Below are 22,588 nucleotides of genomic sequence, written 5' to 3' on the forward strand. Positions count from 1 at the left end.
AAGTAATGAGATAACCTCAAGAAGGAAAATGAAATGCCTCAAGTTCACAGGCTCAGAAAGTGAAGGTGGAGGAGGTGATACCATGTATATAGTTGGGTATATACAAGGTATATCCAGTGCGAATACAAAGTAATTCTGAAGGATGGGGTGTGGGTGGGGAGAACTCTTGTAGAAGCTTCAGCTGAGCCTTGAAGGAACCTAATGATTCTACCAAGTGATGGGGAGGAAGGGGAGACTAAGGCACAGGAGAACTGACTGCCTGTGCAGAGGCTGCAGACAGATACGCTGGAGTGTAAACACTGGGCAATGTTTAACTACTGGCTCTTGGGAAAAAAATGTTTACACGACACACTTTTAAGTTTTAATCTCTTCCAGTAACATTGTTTCCATCATTTTCCTAAGTCAATAAAACATGAAACCGAGCCTTGAATTGTGGGTATTTGCCAGTTTCAGAGCTATAAACGCTCTCACTGAAAATGGAACAAGCTCTCAGGAGCCAGTTAGAGCTGGCTCCGGCACACTGATATGTCCAGATAACTTTAAGTAGGTAATTTGTTTAATTTATTTTGTATGTTTAATTTATTTTTATTTTATTTTTTAATTGTAACTTTTTATTGACAGAACCTATGGCTGGGTAATTTTTTACATTATCCCTCACACTCACTTCTGTTCCAACTTTTCCCTTCCCTCCCTCCACCCCCTCCCCTAGAGGGCAAGCAGTCTTATCATGTATGATTAATTTAGATAAAGCCAAATTGTAAATGGCTCTAAATGCCGGTCATAATGTATCCCTGAGGCAATTAGGACAAGAGGAATGCAGGATAGGCGTGTGTTTGGGGTGGGGCAGCTAGGTGGGGCAATGGAGAGAGTGTCAGGCCTGGAGTCAAGAAAATATGAATTCAAATTCAGCCTTAGATACTTACTGGCTGCATGATCCTGGGCAAGTCACTTCACCTCAGTTTCTGTGTGTAAAATGAACTGGAGAAGGAAATGGTGAACTGTGCTGCAGCCCATTAAAAAAGAAAAGAAAAGAAAAGAAAAATCCTATGGACAAGTCCGTGTAGTTATAAAGAATCAGATAGGACTGAATGATTATACAACAAACAATACCATGTGCCAGGCACTGTGTTAAAAACTTTAAAATTATTATCTCCTTTGGTCAGCTAGATGATACCAGAGGGCACTGGGCCTGGAGTCAGGAAGACTCATTTTCATGAGTTCAAATATGTCCTCAGAGACGAGTGATTCTAAAATCAAATATAAGATTTCCATTTAATTTTTGGATGCCGGAGTTCAAATCTGGCCCCAGGCATTTATTACCTGTGTGATCCTGGGCAAGTCATTTTACCCTGCTTTTCTCAATTTTTTCATCTATAAAACGAGCTAGAAAAGGAAATAGAAAATGCTTCAGTATCTCTGCCAAAGAAAGAAACAAACAAATGAGGTCATGAAGAGTTGAACAAAGCTGAAAAAGGACAGAACAACAAATAACACGTGTGTTTGGGTAGTGATCTGCACCAGTGGAAGAACTGTCATATTATATGAACTCATTTCATGGGGTTCTGATTCTGTAAAGAATTTTGCCTTGAGGGAGAAATGCTAGTTATTCATTTAACCACCAGATGGTGCTGATAGTACCATTCACTCGGGAATTCTAGGCACTCCTGGTGGTTTGTGCTTGTCCCATTGGAGAGAAACAGTCCCTAAAAATATGCTTTCTAGGGGGACCGGTCAGCAATCTTCTATTCTTTGACTCTGCCTCTTTCAATAGGATTGGACTGATCCATGGCCAAAGGACGTGTGTATTTGTATGTAAAGAGGACCGTCCAATAAGCCCAAAGCTTAGGATCCTGTGCAATAGCACCATGATTCTTGGCTTCCCATGGAAGAGGCTGAGAAACCTGCATCCAGCATGCTTAGCGCATAAGGACTGAGATCATTGGCCAGCCCTCTGTTACATGTGGATCGACCCAATCAAAACTGGTTCAGAGTGCACTAGGGAAGTCCAATCTCAGAGCAAATCTATCTGACTTCCTCTAGTTGAGGGAGCCCTAGTCAGGTGACGCTGCCACAATGGATTTGACTTTCCAGACAAGTCGACACATGCTGAAACGATATCGACAGATTATTTAACTCTTAATATATAATTTGTTTTTAAAAATAGTATTTTAGCAAGAACACAATGCATGATAAAATAAGCATCTACCAATCGAGCTGAAAACTTGCCACTCTCCTAAAATCCAGAAGTCACCTCAATATTTAAATGGAGTTCCTGAGATATTGAGTAGTTCCCTGAGAAACTGGAGTGGTGTTTGCCATTTCCTTCTCTAGCTTATTTTACAGATGAGGAAACTGAGGCAAACAGGGTGATGTGACTTGTCCAGGCTCATACAGACACTTGGTAAAGTGTCTGAGGCCAGACTTGAACTCAGGAATTCAAAATTTAAATCGAGAAATTTATATTTTACTTTAGCGTCATTAGGAAGCCACTGGAGTTTTTTGAGTAGAGAAGAATAGGGAAGACAATAAAGAAGAAGAGAAGTACAGTCAGATTTGTAATTAAGGAGATAGCTTTGGAAGCTATTTGGAGAATGAGCTGGAGGGAGGAGATTCTTCAGGCAGGGAACTGAGAGGTAATGAGAGTTCCATTTAAGGTGATAAGTCTATAATTAGAAGAAAGGGATCAGATGTGGACCAGAAAGGTATGCTGAGGACCTGTACTCCTAAAACTATAATTCTTGAGTCTATATTTCTTTCACTTACCAATTGTATGATCTTAGAAAGGTTAAACTCTCTAGGCCTCAGTTTCCACATTTGTAACATGAAAGGTTTAGCTTCAAAGGTCTTTTCCAGCTCTAAACCTGTGTTTGTAGTTCTAGCACTTACTGGTTGTGTGCTGTTGGGCAAGTCACTTAAATTGGTCCTTGGTTTACCCTTCTTTAAAACAATGAGGTAGTTGGACTTGATGGTCCCTGGGATCCCTTCCATTTTTAGATCTAGGAGTCCATGATCTAGCCCAGCAAACAAGATAAAATTATAGTGGCCAGTTTTGTAATTAACCAAGTCACACTTGAATATTTACTACTAGACTATGAACAACTGGTTGCAGTAACCTGGATTAGAGAGTAATATCATTTCAGTTAAGCACTTATTTCCCATCTCCTTTTTCTTTCTCTCTCTCTCTCTCTCTCTCTCTCTCTCTCTCTCTCTCTCTCTCTCTCTCTCTCTCTCTCTCTTTCTCTCTCTCTCTCTCTCTCTCTCTCTCTCTCTCTCTCTCTTTCTCTCTCTCTCTCTCTCTCTCTCTCTCTCTCTCTCTCTCTCTTCTCTCTCTCTCTCTCTCTCTCTCTCTCTCTTTCTCTCTCTCTCTCTCTCTCTCTCTCTCTCTCTCTCTCTCTCTCTCTCTCTCTCTTCTCTCTCTCTCTCTCTCTCTCTCTCTCTCTCTCTCTCTCTTTCTCTCTCTCTCTCTCTCTCTCTCTCTCTCTCTCTCTCTCTCTCTTCTCTCTCTCTCTCTCTCTCTCTCTCTCTCTCTCTCTCTCTCTCTTTCTCTCTCTCTCTCTCTCTCTCTCTCTCTTATAATTGTAGTAAAGCTCAGAAACATGGGAAATAATAGCCTTTCATTATATGAAGATTTTCAGAAAAGAGCAGTAGCTACCAGCTCTCCAGAATTATATAACCTAGACCTAAGAATAAATGCTTTTTAAAATTAATTGACTAACTAATGAAAGTTTACTTAGTGGCCATCTGGCCCAACTTATACCTGAACAAGGATTCCTTCTACAACATACTTAATACCCTCCATCTCCTCAAAATTTGGAAGCCCTCTCATTATAAGGAATGACTGAACCTTCTTTTTTTTTTTTTTTTGCATCTTCCACTCATTTTCCTTAGTTCTTGTCTTCCTGGGGCTAAGCAAAACAAGATTAGTCCCTCTTTGACATCAACCCATCTTGCTATGGCATGATCTCAAGACCCCTCGCCTTAAAGACTGCCCTCTCCCATATGATTATTTAGCTCAAGTATCTTCTTAAATTGTGGCACCCAGAAGGTAATGATATTTTGATTGGCTAGAGGGGTCAGCTAGCCAGTCAACAAGCAGCTATTAAACATCTATTATATGCTAGGCATTGTCAAGCTCTGGAGGAAAAGAAAGTTCCTTATTTCAAGAAGTTCACAGTCTAATCTGGGAGATAACAGGCCAACAGCCATATACACACAAACTATGTGCAGGATTAATTGGATAAATCTTTAGAACTGATCTAAAATAATGGACCCAGAGCTGGAATATAATAGGCCATTTGTCCAATCCCAAAATTTTACAGAGGAGGAAACTGGGGCCCAGGGATGTTATGAGGCTTACTCTACATATACATATACATCTATACTACATATAAATCTATAGTCATACAAAGGTCTTCAGAGGTTGTCTAATCCAACTTTCTCATTTAACAGATGAGGCAGATGAACCTGAGAGAGAGCAAGTGATTGCTCCACAGTCACACAGCTATTAAGTGTCAGAGATATGTCCTAGAGTAGGGAGTGCCATTTAGTCTAACTTCCTCCATTTTTTGAAGAAGGAAACTTGAATTCTGAAGAATCAAATCACACTCATTTGCTCTTTTTTTCTCTTCTTTTTTTTATTATAGCTTTTTATTTACAAGTTATATGCATGGGTAATTTTTCAGCTTGACAATTGCCAAACCTTTTGTTTCAACTTTTCCCCTCCTTCCCCCCACCCCTCCCCCAGATGGCAGGATGACCAATACATGTTAAATATGTTAAAGTATAAATTACATACAATATATGTATATGTGTCCAAACAGTTATTTTGCTGTACAAAAAGAATCGGACTTTGAAATAATGTACAATTAGCCTGTGAAGGAAATCAGAAGTACAGGCGGACAAAAATAGAGGGATTGGGAATTCTATGTAGTGGTTCACACTCATTTTGCTGGGTCCTTTCATTGGGTGTCGCTGGTTCAGTTCATTACTGCTCTATTGGAGCTGATTTGGTTCATCTCATTGTTGAAGAGAGCCACGTCCATCAGAATTGATCATCATATTGTTGTTTAAGTATATAATGATCTTCTGTTCTTGCTTATTTCACTACATTTGCTCTTTTCTCTTGGAAAGCAGTCAGTTCCCATTCTGTCTCACTTCTGAGGACGTCCCTCTTCTCTCCACTCCCTACAGCCTCCACGATGCGTGTGGTTGTGATTGGGGCAGGAGTGATCGGACTTTCCACTGCCCTGTGCATCCATGAACATTACCACCACACCCTGCGGCCCCTGTCCATCGAGGTATATGCTGACCGCTTCACTCCACTCACAACCAGTGATGGGGCTGCGGGCCTCTGGCAGCCCTACCTTTCAGAGAACCTTCAGGAGAGGTAAGTAAGACCTGGAAAGAGCTTCACGAACTCAAGCAAAGTGAAATATATTGCATACAAAGTAATAGCGATGTTCTGGATGACCAGCTGGAAAGACTGATATTCTCAACAATACAATGATCCATGACTACTCTGAAGAACTTGGGAGCAAAAATCCTCTCCATATCCAGAGAATTGTGATTGAATACAGATTAAAGCATCTCTCTTTTTCTTTTTTAATTTTAATTTTTCTTGAAGTTCATTTTAATTAGGGTGGGAGATCTATGTTTTCTTTCATAACATAACTTTTATGGGAATGTTTTCCATAAATTCACATGCTGTTTCTTAATGGGAGCTGGGGATGGGGATAAGGGAGAGAATCTGGAACTCTAAAGTTTTAAAAAGAAATATTTAAAAATTGTTTTAAAATGCAATTGGGGAAAATATTATATATATATATATATATATATATATATATTTAAGGAGAGGTTGGGGCAGCTAGGTGGCATAGAGCACCAGCTCTGAAGTCAAAAGGACCTGAGTTCAAATCTGATCTTAGACACTTAACACTTCCTAGCTGTGTGACCCTGGGCAAGTCACTTAACTCCAATTGCTTCATTAAAAACAAATAAATAATAAATAAAAAAGGAGAGAGCAAGGAAAAATAGGGAGGAGTGGAGTGGAGCTAGCTTGAGTGTACCTACATGAGAGAGGCAAGCACTGGTTATATCAATCTGCCCCTTAATCACTGAGCATTTCAACTCATTTGCAGGAAAAATTATCTGACTGATGCCACAGTAATAACAGCAATACCCATTTCTACTTACTATGGGGAGGTCATTGTGGTGGCCCATCTATCAGCATTTCTGATACTCTGGGAACTTGCAGAAGACTTTTTTTTTTTTTTTTAACAAAAAGAATCAAATTGTCCAGAGACAGGAGGAAAAACACTAGTTCGGGAAACAGCAGAAAATACTTTTCATATTTACCATCTATATATTCTTGGGCAAGTTACTTATCATGATAGGCCTCAGTTTCTCTCTGTGTAAAATTGGTCTCTAAGGTCCTTTTCAGCCTCTGACCCTGAGCAAACCACTTAACATCACGGAGAGTCATAAAATGAGGGAGTTGGGTTAGTTTCTAAGGTCTCTGATCCTACTACCACGAAATGTAAATAGACCTTTATTATGGTATTGTTATTATTATTTATATTTTAAGTCACCTAAGGGTAGTGTTGTCTAATGGTCAGAACTGGTCATTTATGTTCTGATTTATGCTTTATTTCTTAAGTCCATGGTATAAAATGAGGCTACAAAGGCCAAGGAAGGAGACTGACTAACAAGATTTAGCTCTCAGTACAAAGGGGTCTAAGCTGCAGAAGAAGGGTAGATTCACATAGGCCTCAGTTGAGGTAAGTGATGGACACTGGGGCTTCAAGTGCAGTGATCATCAGGGATGGACGTCAGTGAAAGCCAAAGGTCACCCTTGAATTGAATACACCCAAATTAGGGAACCAATGGCCTAGTGGATAGAGAGCTGAGCTATAAGTCAGAAAGCTCTGAATTTGAATCCTCCTTTATCCATTTACTAGCTGTGTGATGCTAAATAAGCCACCTCACTTTCCTGGGGCCTCAGTTTTTTTAGCTATAAAATGGGCTAGTTGGATTCAGTGGCCTCAAAAGCTTTTCTAGCAACCCTGTGACAATCCCAAGCCCTTCCCTGTCAGGATGAGAGATGTTTTCCCCTCGATAAACAACTCAAAAAGGCCCAAAGGTCATTTTTTTTTTTTGCATTTATGAAGAGATAGACTCTTGCTCAGATTCATCTGAATGGTTTTTCATTTCTGCTATTACAGACAAGGAAATGCTAGGGAAAGGGGTAACAAGGAAGGACTGCACTGAGCAGAGTAGAACAAAAAGCAGGAAAGGGGACCCTGGCCCAAATAGAGGCAGCCTAGTGCAAGAGAGCCTCAGGGATCTGAGAGATGAGGCCTGATTCCCTGAATACAAAATGTGGCTCTCAACTGAAATCTTTTTGGCTATGAAAGCAAAAATGGAGACATACATGAGGAAAAACTCAGCAGAATTACTGTGGTTTGCTTTCCATTTATAGGACTGCACATTTAGTTGGTTGAAGAGGCCTCAGGAAGTCATATAACCCAACCCCCTTCCCTTTATAGAGAAGGAGACTGAGGCCCAAAATTATTCACCCAAGATTTCACAAAGTTTGTTCTTCTTCAGTCATTCAGTCAGGTTTGACTCTACAGGACCCTTTGGGCAGAGATACCAGAGGGGATTACCATTTCCTTTTCCAGTGTGTCCCATTTTGCTGATGAGAAATTGAGGAAAACTGGGTTGAGTTGCTCAAGATCACACAGCTAGTAAGCGTCTAAGGCTGGATTTGAAGGTTTCCCCAACCCCAAATTCTATGTCCTTTCCTCCTTGTTTTTTTTTAAGCCAGAACAATACAATCTTCTCAATTTTATTCATTAATATAACTCCCTCACTAATACTTTGATTCTAGTTCTCTTCTTTACTTCCCCATGCTCATATTTTGTACAAGCCAACGGATCTCAAAGCCCGGGCTGTGGACTTCTGGGGATTCCCAAGATCTAGTCAGAGTCTCAAGGTCAAAAGCACCCCTAGTGGCACCATAGTGCACAGAGCACTAGGCCTGGAATCAGGAAGGTTCATCTTCCTGAGTTCAAATCCAACCTCAAATATTGGCTGTGCGATCAGGGGCAAGTCATTTCACTCTCTTTGCCTCAGTTTCCTCATCTGTACAGTGAACTGGAGAAGAAAATGGCAAACAACTCCGGCATCTTTTCCAATAAAATGCCAAATGGTGTCACACAATGACAACAACTTTAAATCAAAACAATTTTTATAATAACGCAAAGACATAATTTGAATATAAATACTCCTCCCTTTTCTAACTATGTATGTGTAGGAACCTGAATTTTCTTTTTCTTTTCTTTTTTTTTTTGCTGAGGCAATTGGGGTCAAGTGAGTTGCCTAGAGAACAAAGCTAGGAAGTGTCAAGTGTCTGAGGCCAGATTTGAACTCAGGTCCTCCTGACTTCAGGGCTGTTACCCTATCCACTGCACCACCTAACTGCTCCCTGAATTTTCTTCATGTACTTCACCAAAACCACATGTTACAGTAGATTAAATACAAAAGCAGATGTGAGAATTCCTCTATTCTCTCTTAAATCTAGACATTGAAGAGCTATGCAAAAACACGTAAAGCAATGCTACTTTATTCATTAATTTTTTTTTATTTTGGAAAATATTGCTGTTTTTCATAAAACATGTTAACATGTAATAAATTTAAAATTATTTTTGATAAATTATAAATTCATGTTTTAAAATATTATCAGTTTTCATTTCTAATGGGTTTTGATTGATTGATATAACCCACCTATGCACAAGCTCTTTGGGATCCTCAATAATTTTTAAGGGGTAAAAGGGTTCTGCAACCAAAAAGTTTGGGAATTGCTACCATAAGCCATATTTTGGGGTGAGTAGGAGGACAATCTAGATTCAGACCAACACACTGCCATTCCCACTTTATTAATTAACAATAGTTAATTAATTAATGCAATAACTGATCCTAATAAATAGGATTATCAATTAATTAATCCCAGAAATTAATTAGGGGATTTCACAGAGGTGGAACTCATGTACAGTTACTTAAGGGATTGGTCCCTACTCATACAGGCAAAGAATGGTGGAAACAGATCCTAAACCAGTTCTTTAACTCTAAATTCCAAATGGATCATTTACACTTTAGTGAGAATGAGTTCCTATTCTTTAGTGATAGAGGGAGAAAACCAAAGTAAGGGGAATTTTGGTGAGAAGGGATTTGGAGTTAGGATCCCTGATTAATAGATTCAGAACTGGAGCAAGTCTTAGCTATCATTGAGTCCAATTGCCTCATTTGACAGATGAGGAAACTGAGGTTCAGAGGTATGATTTGATATGCCTTCAATATGAAGCCTTTTCTGATCCTCTCTGCTGTTAGTGAATTCCCTTCCCAAACCACCTAGTATTTACTTTACATATATTCAGTTATGTCTCTTTCTCTCTCTATATATAAATATACATACGTATACATATACATAAATATAACTATATCCATATGGATACATGAACACCCATCAGGATACAGTTGTGGTTCTTCATTCTCAAAGAGGACCAAAATAATTCTGTTGGGGTCAAAGTGCAGCGTGCCCAATTGTGGCTGATCAGACCCATATGAGTTTGGAAGGAAGTTGGACACAAATGTTTCTTGTGAACATCTGGAGTGGAGATGGCTCTAGATCTGAGCAACTTGCATTACTTTTGAGCTATTGCACTTCTGCTGTGCTCCTAGAGCATGGGGCTTCTTTGCTGTGAGCAGGCCGTGCTGGCTGGTCCTGTAACAGGATAAAATGTAAACTCTTTGAGGGCAGGGGATCTTTCCTTCCTTGTCTTTATCCCCAGTATCTAATAAAATGCTTCCTGGTGCTTAATAAATGTTGCACAGATAATAAGCACTGAATGTTTGCACCCAGGATCTCTGGCTTCAGGTTCTGTTCTTTTCCCATAGAACCACACTGCCTCTAGGAGGCTACAACTGGGTGCGGCTGGGCAAGAGTGAGTGATGTCAGGTTATGGGGGAGGTGGTACACAAAATGAGAGCAGAGGAATCCTGACAGAGTTAGGTGACCATAACAGGCCAGACTCTATGGACTCTGAGGTTCTGTCCAGGTCTAGATCTTGGGATATTTTATTTCCCTGGGCTTAGTTTCCTCATCTGTAAAATGGAGAGGTTGGACTTGATGGCTTTCAAGATCCCATACAACTCCAGATCTAGGATCCATTGACCATTGAACATGTCTAGCTGGTTTCTAAGGCCTTCTCCAGCCCCATCTCTTCTCAGATCAACCCTGGCCAGCTCACAACTCTACTAAGAGCCTTTCTTGGGGCTAGCACAAGGGAGATGAGCTGGCAGCTACTCCCACTGATGTTTCCATCCCCTTTTCTGATGTCTGTGTCTGTCCTCTCAGGGTCTGGAACCAAAAGACCTTTGACTACCTACTGGATTACATCAATTCTCCAGAAGCCAGGAAAATGGGTCTGTTCCTCCTCTCGGGCTACAATCTCTTCTCTAAAGCTGTCCCAGTAAGTCAACTTGACCACTGCTCTGGGAGGGAGGGAATCTTTGTTGGAAACAGCAAAGAATTAAAAACCAAAAGGGAGGTTCATCAAATGAAATGGTGGAACAATTAGCATGTAAAAATGTGATGGGATACGATTGGGCTGTAACAAAAGATGAAGGAGATGGTTTGGGAGAAAACTGGGAAGACTTTTGTGAACTGATGCAAAATGAAATGAGCAGAATCAGGAGAACAATTTATAGAATACAAGAATATTGTGGAAATAAGCAACTCTGAAAGACTTAGAAACTCTGATCAATGCAATAACTAATCACCATTCCAGAGGTCAGAAATGAAATGTGTTGCTATCTAAAATGTGTCATGTCTGGATAGAAGGGGATATACTTAGGATACAATTACAGTTATGCCACAATTTCCTTAATTGTTCTGCTTCACTTTCACTGAATTATTCTGCCTCAGTTTCCCTAAATTGTTCTGCCTTAGTCTCCCTGGTTGCAACCTCCCTTCCTGATCATTAGGACAGATATAAATTAGGGCTGGGAGGCCTGACCAATAGCATTCCATAGAGCCATAAACTGCAGATGGTTAATCTCAGATGGGGGGAATATCTCCTGTCTCAGACTGAGTGGATCCTAGCCCTCCCAACTTATCAGGATTTAGGATCCTTCCTTACCCCCAACGTATCAGAACCGAATTTATGGTCCATTCCTGGAAGTTTTCGCTCACCAGTGCTCACCCTAACCCTGCTTTGTTTTCCTGATTGCTGAAGCCCTATAAAAATCCCTGGAATCCATCACTTGCTGCTGGATGCTTTGAGACATGAGTCCAATTCAGCCGCTAGGGGTAACATGGATCCTATTTTGCCCCCAGCCCAATCTCTCCCTCTCAAATAAAATATTAAAAACTCTCTAATCTCTATCTTGCCTCAGTTTCTCTGGCATTACATTACTATGGAAATAATACAGTCAAGAGGTGATGAGGATCTGGACTAGATGGGGCTGGGACATAATAACAGTAATAACAAGCAATTATATAATAATATTATATATAAATATAATATAATAATATAATCTTTATAATAGCTAACGTTCACATAATGCTTACTATCTGTCAGTCATTGGGCTAAGTGCTTTATAATTATTATCCCTTTTTATCCTCACAACAACCCTGGCAGGAAGGTTTGATTATTATCCCCATTTTGCAGATGAGGAAACTGAGACAAAAGTTGAGTCACTTGCCTGAAGTCACAAAGCTCAGGTCTTTGTGATTCTAGTATTGCTTATATTCTTCACTCTGGAAAGTAGAATTAGTGCCAGAGGGTAGAGAAGATATACTACCACACAGATTTAAACACAATGCAAACATAGATAAACTGGGCTTGGAATAAGAAAGATATGGGTTCAAAATTTTCTTCTGAAACCTATTATGGTAGAAAGGAAAGAATGCTAAACTGAGTCAAGGGACTGGAATTCAAATCCCAGTGCTTTCACTTTCTACCTGTGTGACACTGGCCAAGTCCCTTTATCTTGTGGGCTTAAATTTGCCTATCTAGTAAATGGATTTAAATGGCTTCTTGCATCCCTTCCAGCTCTAGATACAAGATAATCCTTGCTGTGTCACATCAGGCTATTTGCTTAACTTCCCTGAGCTAGCCATCTATAAAATGGTGACAATAATCCCCCTAGACTTCTGTCCCAAAGTTGTGGTGAAACTCAAATGAGATCAATTCATGAAAAGTACTTTGCAAACTTTAAATCATTTTAGAAATGCCAACTACTTTTATAAGGAAGAAGATCCCCATGGAGCTGTGTCTATAAATATGATGGGCTACCTTAGCCCATGCCTGGAAATTTTCAAGTAGAATCCTGGTGACTGCTTTTTTTCTGTCTGACATTTATATATATATATATATATATATGTATGTATATATATATATACACATATATGTGTATATATATATATACACACACATATATATATGTACATATATATGTGTGTGTATATATATATATAAAATATGGCCTCTTCCTCTTTTTCTTCTCACACTTTGCTTTCTAGCCAGAAATTTTGTGATTAAACCATACTGACCTCTCTTGTACATTTTACATTCCCTCTTCTGTCTCATTACCATTCCTTTTCCTCTTCACTTTCATGTTTTGAAATCCCCAGTTCCCTTCAGGATTCAGTTCAAGTATCATTGTTGTTATTTATCCCTTGTTTTCATTCTCAAAGAAGACCCGGACAGGTGGTAGCTTGATTTGCAAGTGAATTGGATTTGAGTGATGGTGGGCTGTGCAAAGCCACCAGCTCACTTCCTTCTCTAGAGTCATCTGGGTCTAGTGGCCAGTTCTAGATCCGGATAACTGGAGATGGCCCCAGAGGAGTTCAAGTATCACCTTCATGAAACTTTCCCTGATCCCCCTGGCTAGCTAGATCCTCTCCTTCCAAGCTCCTTTGTATCTATTTTGAATACATTGTATTGGATGAATACATTGTGTCCCCCATAAGATAGAATCTTTTGGAGGGCAAGAGCTATTTTTGCCTTTTTTTCCCTTTGCAGGGCTTAGTACAGTACCTGGTGCCCACTGAGAACCCATACACAATGTGCTTTTTGGTTGATTGATATAGAAAATATCTGAATGGGTAGAAATTTATTAGAAACTTTCTTTAGAGTTGATGGGGCCATAATTTTTCCCTGTGTAGGATCCCACCTGGAAGGACACAGTTCTGGGGTTTCGGAAACTGACATCCCGAGAGCTTGATCTGTTTCCTGGTTACAGGTAGGACCGATGGAACAATTGGGCAAGGGAGGGGTTCTTTTCAGGCAGAGCAGAACTTCCCAGAAAGACTAATATGAGGCAGATGTGTTGGCTGGTTACTTTCCCAAATGGATCCATGAGCAGCATTGCCTCAGGCTAAGCCTAACCTTGCCCACCTCTACTTCCACTTTTCTTTTTGAAGAGAGCTTGGAGCTTGGAGAGATGGATCTTCCAGCATCAAAAGTTTGGAAATTTAAGAATAACTCTGTCCTTGGTCCTCAAAGGACCAAGCTTTGTCGGTGGAGGAAGTGTATTTTTTCTTAATCTTTAAGAGTCAAGAGAATGAAGATATTTAATTTAAAGTAAAATTATAATATCTGCTCGTAATTATTTATATTTCAAGTATATTTACACAAAAAGGAGAAATTATAGTTGTGATTTTAAAAACTTACAATAATTGCTGTGCTTGTTCCCTCTTAACCCCTCCATTCTTTTGCTCCTCACTTACTGTTTTAGTTATGGATGGTTCAATACTGCAATGATCCTGGAGGGCAAGAGCTACCTGCCCTGGCTTACTCAGAGGTGAGTGTTGCCCCATCCCCATCAGGAACATGGCGAGCTTGAAATTCACTCTCTCAGTCTTTTATTATTATTATTTATTTTTAGGTTATTACATGTACATTCATTTTTTAAATATATTTCCATGTGAGTCATATTGAGAGAGAAAAATCAGAACAAAAGGGAAAACAAGAAAAAAAAAACAGAAGAAAAAAAGATGAAAATAATATACATGGATCCACATTCAGCCTCCATAGTTGTCTCTGGATGCGGATGACATTTTCCATCCAAAGTTTATTGGAATTGCCTTGGATCACTGAATTTTTCAAAGAACCAAGCCTATCCTTATTATTGTACAATCTTGTTGCCCTGTACAATGTTTCCCTGGTTCTGCTTGCTTCACTCAGCATCAGTTCATGCAAATCTTTCCAAGCCTTTCTAAAATCAGTCTGCTCATCATTTTCTATAGAACAATTTTCTATTACTTTTATATACCATAACTTATTCAGCTATTCCCCAATTGATGGGCATCCGCTCATTTTCTAGTTCTTTGCCATTAGCAAAAGGGATGCTACAAATATTATTGCACATGTGGGTTTTATTCCCTCTTTTATGATTTCTTTCAGGTATCGATCCAGCAGTGAGACTGCTGGATCAAAGAATATGCACAGTTTGATAGTTTTTTTGGTACAAATTGCTGTCCAGAATGGTTGGATCATTTCACAACTTCACCAACAATGTATTAGTGTCCCAGTTTTCCCACATCCCTCTAACATTTATCATTATCTTTTCCTATCATCTTATCTAATCTGGAGGGGTGGGGAGATAAGTTGTTTTAATTTGCATTTCTCTAATCATTATTGATTTAGAGCATTTTTTTCATATGACCAAAGATGTCAGCCTCTCAAGTCTTAAGGACATCATCTATTATCCCCAAAATAATACAGTGTGTATTTAAAAGACCCAAGAGTGATTCCATCTTTGCAGCCTGACTCCAAAGGGCAGAAATAGAAGTAGAGGGTAGGTGCTACAAGGAGACCGATTTAAGCTTGGCTCCATTAGCACCTTCTCTATTGAATCAATTTAGGAGGTATCCACTAGACCTGGTCCACTTCAGACAATTAGAAGATGGCCACTTGTTGTTTCAGTCTATATTTGACTAAATGCCTCAGAGATCTCTTCAATCTTGGAGATTCTGGGACTCTATCTGTGGAGGTCTTCCCTATACTTCTCTTGAAGGGAAGTTCCTTGAGCAGAGGGACTGGTCAGGATTCTGGCTTTGTGACTGACTTAGCCATTTTCTGCTGAAATATTGTCTTTCAGGTTAACTGAGCGAGGAGTCAAGTTCTTCCTGAGGAAAGTGCAGTCCTTTGAGGAGGTAAATTAGGGAGGGAGAATGGATTAGCTGATGGTGGGAGGGTCCCAAGGCCGTTCTTTTTTCTTTTTTCTTTAATAGCTTTTTATTTACAAGTTAGATGCATTGTTACAGCATTGACAATTGCCAAACCTTTTGTTCCAATTTTTCCCCTCCTTCCTCCCACCCCTTCCCCCAGATGGCAGGCTGACCAATACATGTTAAATATGTTAAAGTATAAATTAAATATAAGTATACATGTCCAAAAAGTTATTTTGCTGCACAAAAAGAATCGGACTTTGAAATAGTGTACAATTAGACTGTGAAAGAAATCAAAAATGCAGGCGGACAAAAAGAGCGGGATTGGGAATTCTATGTAATGGTTCTTAGTCATTTCCCAGAGTTCTTTCGCTGGGTGTAGCTGGTTCAGTTCATTACTGCTCCATTGGAACTGATTTGGTTCATCTCATTGCTGAGGATGGCCAGGTCTATCAGAATTGATCATCATATAGTATTGTTGAATTATATAATGATCTCCTGGTCTTGCTCATTTCACTCAGCATCAGTTCCTGTAAGTCTCTCCAGGCCTTTCTGAAATCATCCTGTTGGTCATTTCTTACAGAACAATAATATTCGATAATATTCATATATCACAATTTATTCGGCCATTCTTCTACTGATGAGCATCCACTCAGTTTCCAGTTTCTGGTCCTGGGGCTGTTCTTGATTCTAGTTGCCTCCCCTCCCCTAGGACCCAGAACCCTCCAATTCAGCAGGCTTCTGGTTTGCTGACTTTTCCTGACTTCTCAGGACTTTCCATTATGGACAGTAGAACTCCTGGCAGACAGGGGATGCTTCTGTATTTCTTTGTAGTCCAAGTACTTAATTAACACAGTCCCTGGCACATGTTGTTCGGTCTTTTTAAGTCAAACATGACCCCATTTGGAGTTTTCTTGGCAAAGATGCTGGAGTGGTTTGCCATTTCCTTCTCTAGCTCATTTTATAATTGAAGGAATTGAAGCAAATAGGGTGAAGTGACTAATCTAGTGTCACACAGCTAATACACGTCTGAGTTTAGACTTGAACTCAAGGAGGCTCCGGGCCTGACGTATAGTAGATGCTTAATAAATACTAGTTGATTAAGTGATTGATATCTACTCTGTATGTATGTACTTAGTATAGTATAGTATAGTATAGTATAGTATAGTATAATACCTGTATATATTCCCTAGTATCTGTATTTACATAGTTATTTGCATGCTGTCTGGCCTAATAGATAGATCCTTGAGGTCTGGGACTGTTTTTGCCTTTGTGTGTGTGTGTGTGTGTGTGTGTTCTTTCACTTCATACAGTTATAGTTACCATATCATAAAATGGATGATCAATAATCTTGAGATTAGTAAAGGGCAGAGAAAAGCTTAATTTATTTTTTATTTATTTATTTATTTTTTTGCTGAGATAATTGGGATTAAGTGACTTGCTCAGGGTCATACATCTAGGAAGTATTAAATGTCTGAGGTTAGATTTGAACTCAGGTCATTCTAACTTCAAGGCTGGTACTCTATCCACTGCACCACCTAACTGCCCCCAAAGCTTAAATTCTTCAAATACAGCAAAACCATTATTTGGATTAAAACATGCCAAAAATCCATCAGTGACAAACTTATGAAATAACGTCTATGTCAACAAAATGGCATTTTTCTTCATATTCTGTCATAAAAGTTCCCTGGTAAATAGTTAAAATGAAATGAAGGAAATAGGTCTGGTTTTTGCTTTAATTGGAAGAAGAATTACACCTCTCTGGTCTTATATTGACAATCCAGCCATGAATTTTCCTGGTTCTTGCTACCAGTTTATAAGAGGCCGTGGGGGTACATGTGTACTATCTACACAGAGGCAGACAAATAATGGATTGATTTTCTTTCTTAAAAACCTTGTCCCATAAACTTGACAGAAAAATCAATAAGGCAATAACATGGGTCACGTCAAGTGCAATAGTTGCTTAATAATAATGCTTGTAGTGGAAAGCATATTGGTTCTGAAAGCAGAGGACCTGAGGTCAACTACTCATTCTGTTCCTTTTTTGGGTAACTGGGGACAAAAACAACCATCATTTACACAGTGCTTACATTTTTCTATTCTGAAACACACACACAAAACAAACGCTACCCTAAGCATTTCCATAGCAAAGTAGAACACAGAAAGTATTGTTTATTATGTTGTGTATTTAAAGTGACTTTCAGGCAGCTAGGTGGTACAATGGATAGCACGCCAGGCCTGGGGTCGGGAAGACTTGAATTCAAATCCAGTCTCAGATACTTACTACATGGGTGATTCTGGGCAAGTCATTTCACCCTGTTTGCCTCAGTTTCCTCCTCTGTAAAATGAGCTGGAGGGAAAAAAAAGGCAAACGACTCCAGTATTTTTGCCAAGAAACCCCCAAGGGGGTCATGAAGGATCCAACCCAACTGAACAGCTACAACAGAGTGACTTCAGACGTCTAAATAAACTTCATAACAATCCTTTATTATGAGTCTTAATAATTTCCATTTTACAACAAGAAAACTAAAACTCAAAAGGCCAAGTGACTGGAGGCATTTAGGATATGAAGGAAAAAGCATTGATTCTCTATCTAAGGATCTAAGTTCAAATCCAACCTTTAACTGTTACTGACTGTGTGGACAAGTCAGTTAATCTTCCCAGGTCTCAGTTTCCTCATCAGCAAAATGAATAATAGGTTGGATTAAACACCCTCTTTTTAAAATTTTTATTATTTAATTTTTATTTTTTATTATTTTTTATTTATTATTATTGTTATTATTTATTTATTTTTAAAATTAAATTATTATTATTATTATTTTGCTGAGGCAATTGGGGTTAAGTGACAATTTCAGAGAAACCGTCTAGTGCTTGGGGACAGTATGTCGAACCCTATTTGGTGTCTGCCATCCCTGCTTCCAAACTCAGTGAAAGCAGGGAAACCAGCCACCCAGAAAAGAGGGAAAGAAGCCATAGTGAGATCAGGGGGAACCTTAGCTCTGTCTTAACCCCGTCTCCAGGGCCGGTGGCCCAGTGCCAGCTCAGTTCTACATTTCTGAAGTCCTCTGCTGTGTAAAGCCCCAGTGATTCTGGGGCGTCTCCCAAATCTGGGACCCAGGGCAGGCCCCCTGCTCTGTTGTAGTATGGTGCTTCCCATCAGTTAGGTACCGTGGATGTGGCAGTAGTAGAGTTCTAGCCTGGAGTCAGGAATTGAAGTATTTATACAAGTGGTGTGATCTTAGGTAAAGTATTTCCCATCTCAGCCGTTTCCTCATTGGCAAAGTGGGGATGCTAACCTTCCTCCTAGGGTTATTGGGATCAATATGTAAAGCATCTTGCAATCTTTAAAGTGCTATAGAAATTCTAGTTATTGTTATTTTATTACCTACTTATTATTATTATTTAGTTATTATTCTTATTATACAAGATAATACTATTTTATAAGGAAACTGAGATTCAACACTAAGGGATTTGTACACGTGGCAAGAATTTGTGGGTTATTTTGTTTATTATTAAACACACAAAACCTTGTGTTTAGTTGCTGACTCTTTTACCTCAATTCAACTTGATTCAATCCAATAAGCATTTATTAAATGCTACCTAGTTATTATTCTTATTATACACGATAATATTATTATCTTATAAGGAAACCGAGATTCAACATTAAGGGATTTGTAAATCTGGCAAGAATTTGTGGATTATTTTGTTTATTATTAAACACATAAAACCTTGTGTTTAATTGCCGGCTCTTTTCCCTCAACTCAACTTGATTCCATCCAATAAGCATTTATTAAGTGTCTACTGTGTGCCAGGTACTATGCCAGGCATGGAGGATGTAAAGAAATCAGTCCCTGCCTTCAAAGAATTTAGACAACTGGTATTGCTAAATCTGGTGATTAATGACAACATTAATTCATTAATATTGTTAAATTCAGAATAACTTTAAAAAGGATAATGGAGCATCAAGTTCAGGCCCTGAAAATTTCACTCAGAGTCTGAGGCAAACCTTGATGGGATAGATCCAGGGGCAAAAAACCACCAGAGAAGCTCATGGGCTGGGTCCCCCTTCTTCTCTGCTTCTAGTCCTCCTGGAGTTTCTCAGATCCCCAGAGAGGGATGTTTAGGAGCAGGTAAAGGAGACTATACTCAGTTGCTCTCTCTTCTCTCCTCCCATATTCCATTTGTCCCCAGGTGGCAAGAGAAGGGGCAGATGTCATCATCAATTGCACCGGGGTATGGGCTGGGAAGCTGCAAGCTGACCCCTTGCTACAACCTGGACGGGGTCAGGTCCTCAAGGTGGGTCTGGCAGCCGGCGTGTCGGGGAGCAGTGATGGCAAAGGAGATTTCCTTGCGTCATGCCCCAGGATCCAGGGCTTGGGGGATTAGATTGACCTCTGAGGGCTTTCAGATAGGAGGCTGGAAGTGTTCAGAGAAGGGGCTGACTTGGGGAATTGTGGGAAGGAGGGACAGAAGCTGGAAGACTGATTTAGACTGGCACCTTAGGGTTCTGTTCTCAGGAAATCAATCCATGGCTAGGGATAGGTGGGGTATGGGGAAACAAGGTAAGGGAGAGAATGGGGGGCATGGAGAAGGGGGACCTATCTGGCATTCACACTCCATGGGAGAGCAAGAAGGGTGATTTTTTTCTAGTAAATTTATTTATTTTTAATATACCTTACTTTATGAATTAGGTTGGGAAAGAAAAATCAGAGCAAAAGGGAAAAACCATAGGAGAGATTAAAAAAAAAAAAACAAAAAAAAGAAGTGAATATTACATATGTCAATGGATGCAGATGGCATTTTCTGTCCAAAGTCTATCAATATTGCCTTGAAAGAGAGGGTGATTTAAAAAAAAAAAGGATTACCTAGAGTTTTAGGATCAGAAAATTCCACTTTTTAGAACAGAGAGACATCTTTTGGAACAAGTCATGACAAATGATAGAGTAGAAGGAACATAGACTCTGACATCCAAAATTTACAAACTGTCAGGTCACTTCTCTGAACCTCAGTCTTCTTTTCTGAAAAAAAAAAAAAAAGTTGCCTATGTCTCTGAGTTGTTATAAGAAAAGGCCTTTGTAAACTTCACGACACTACAGAAATAGGTGATAGGATTATAGTGAAGGCTCCGGTGGGAAGTCACACCCCTCTACACAGAGCAGAGAACAGTTTGAGAATTTTTCATCCTTGCCAAGGATCCACTAATGACTTTTTCTGGCTCTGCCACAGCTGTCCATCTAGGAAGATTTAGAGTGAGCCTCCACCTGTTTTCAATGTTGGGGAGACATTGTTCCCAAAGGAAGCTGGGAAAGCAGGGCCTTACAGAGAGTGTAGCTATTATGAGCTTCTCCATAAGTTAGGATCCTTGGGGGAACTTAGGGATTAAGAAATGTCATCCTACTTAGTCCAGATGGAGTCTCTGGTCATGATGTATGGATGGGGCGAGGCCATCCAAAATCTTTTCCTTCTGTGCCATTCAGGTGTTTGCCCCTTGGGTGAAGCACTTCGTTATCACTCATGATTCAGATGCTGGGATCTACAAGACCCCCTATATCATCCCAGGGTAAGGTGCTGACTTGGGGGTGGGAATAGGGCAAAGTAGGCTTCCCTGCCCTTTCATAATGGGGCTACCCCATGAACTGTTCTCCAAGATTAGGGACCTCTGTCCAGCTTGATGCTGTCTTTCTCCCCCCTCTCACCCCCCCCCCCCCCACAAAGTCAGAGGGAGACAGGACTTCATTTAGTCTAACCTGGCCATGAATACAAATCCCTTTTACCTTTCCATCTATCCTCTGCAGGCTGATCTCCAATGGAGGAGGAAGAGCCTGTTCTTTCTCTCTGGACAGCTCTTTCCACAGCTCTCATTGTTGGGAAATATTTTCCTGATGTCAAGCTCAAAATTTCCTTTTTGTGATTATCACTAATTCTGTCCTCTAGGGTCAAGTAAAATTGTTGAAAAAGGCCCAGCCAACCAGACTCTGGAAACAGGGGTAGACTGAACAATGAATGAATCCATTCTTTTTGATTTATAATGATGAAAGCAATAGTGATGGTGACAGTGATAATCATGGGGATGACAGTGTTGTTGATGGTGATGGTGATGGTGTGGATGATTGCATTGATACTGATTACCCACTGACGTGTGGTGAAGTGAAAGTTATACTCATGGTGCTGGTAGTAATTATAGCATTAGTAATGAGGTAATCGTTATGGTGGGGATGGTAATAGTAATGATAATGGTGGTGCTGACCGTGATCGTGACAGTCATAGTGTTGATGGTGATGGGATTGGTGGTGATGGTAATAGTTATGGGGATAATGGGATTGGTGATGATGGCAATAGTTAGGGGGATGATGGGATTGTAGTGATGGTAATAGTTACGAGGATGATGGGATTGTAATGTCAATGGTGGTGCTGACTGTGATCGTGACAGTCATAGTGTTGATGATGATGATAGGATTGGTGGTGATGGCAATAGTTATGGGGATGATGGGATTGTAGTGATGGTAATAGTTACGAGGATGATGGGATTGGTGATGATGGCAATAGTTATGGGGATGATGGGATTGTAGTGATGGTAATAGTTATGGGGATGATGGGATTGGTGGTGATGGTAATAGTTATGGGGATAATGGGATTCGTGATGATGGCAATAGTTATGGGGATGATGGGATTGGTGGTGATGGTAATAGTTATGATGGCCGTGGTATTGGTGGTGGTATTTGTGGTGATAGAGATGACATATTGGTGACAGTGATAATTGCAGTGATGGTAGTGTAAGTGATGATGTGGGAGTGATGATGGTATTAGTGGTGGTGGTAATAGTCATGGTGCTGGTGTCAGTGCTGGTGGTGATAATAGTTATGATTATAGTAGTGATGGCAGTGATAGAAGTGATGGCAATGGCAGTGGTGGAGATGAGAGTCTTGGCAATGGTGACAGTGACAGTCATGGTTATGGTAGTGGAGATGATGGTGTTGAGTGGTGATAGTGATAGCCGTGGTGATGATATTAAGTGCTGATGTTGGTGGTTATGCTGGTGGTAGAAAGATAAAAGTGGTAATGGTGACAGTGATGACGATGATAACGGTCACGCAAGACCCAGTGCTCCTTCTCCATCCCGCATTTCTGGCTAGATCTTATGCTCCTCCCTCCAAATACTCAATATTTCCATCAAGCTTCTGCACCCACTGTTCCATATTTTACCATCTCTCTTCCTTAGCTCACTCTGCTGATTATAGCTGGGATATTCTACTCACTCTCTGCCTATTAAATTTTTTTATAACTTTTTTATTATTATAGCTTTTTATTGACAGACTATATGCGTGGGTAATTTTTCTACATTGACTCTTGCAA

The 22,588-nt window shown here is 39.9% G+C and overlaps 1 protein-coding gene across 2 annotated transcripts in view; it reads left to right on the top strand.

The window, feature by feature from the left end:
- The window catches only part of DAO (D-amino acid oxidase), a 37,017-nt gene that overhangs the window by 7,024 nt on the left and 7,405 nt on the right, over positions 1–22,588 (top strand). Inside the window, exons 2-8 of one of the 2 annotated variants that reach the window (XM_051972980.1) lie at positions 5,191–5,386; positions 10,415–10,529; positions 13,229–13,305; positions 13,801–13,866; positions 15,166–15,220; positions 19,427–19,531; positions 20,713–20,795. In XM_051972980.1, the coding sequence (XP_051828940.1) occupies positions 5,199–5,386; positions 10,415–10,529; positions 13,229–13,305; positions 13,801–13,866; positions 15,166–15,220; positions 19,427–19,531; positions 20,713–20,795 (689 nt within the window). In that variant the 5' untranslated portion in view covers positions 5,191–5,198. Of the gene's footprint in view, positions 1–5,063; positions 5,387–10,414; positions 10,530–13,228; positions 13,306–13,800; positions 13,867–15,165; positions 15,221–19,426; positions 19,532–20,712; positions 20,796–22,588 lie in introns of those variants that run through there. The other variant, XM_051972979.1, reaches the window with a different exon arrangement.

Source organism: Antechinus flavipes, chromosome 1 (genome assembly GCF_016432865.1).
Source record: "Antechinus flavipes isolate AdamAnt ecotype Samford, QLD, Australia chromosome 1, AdamAnt_v2, whole genome shotgun sequence".
Classification (NCBI taxonomy): domain Eukaryota; kingdom Metazoa; phylum Chordata; class Mammalia; order Dasyuromorphia; family Dasyuridae; genus Antechinus; species Antechinus flavipes.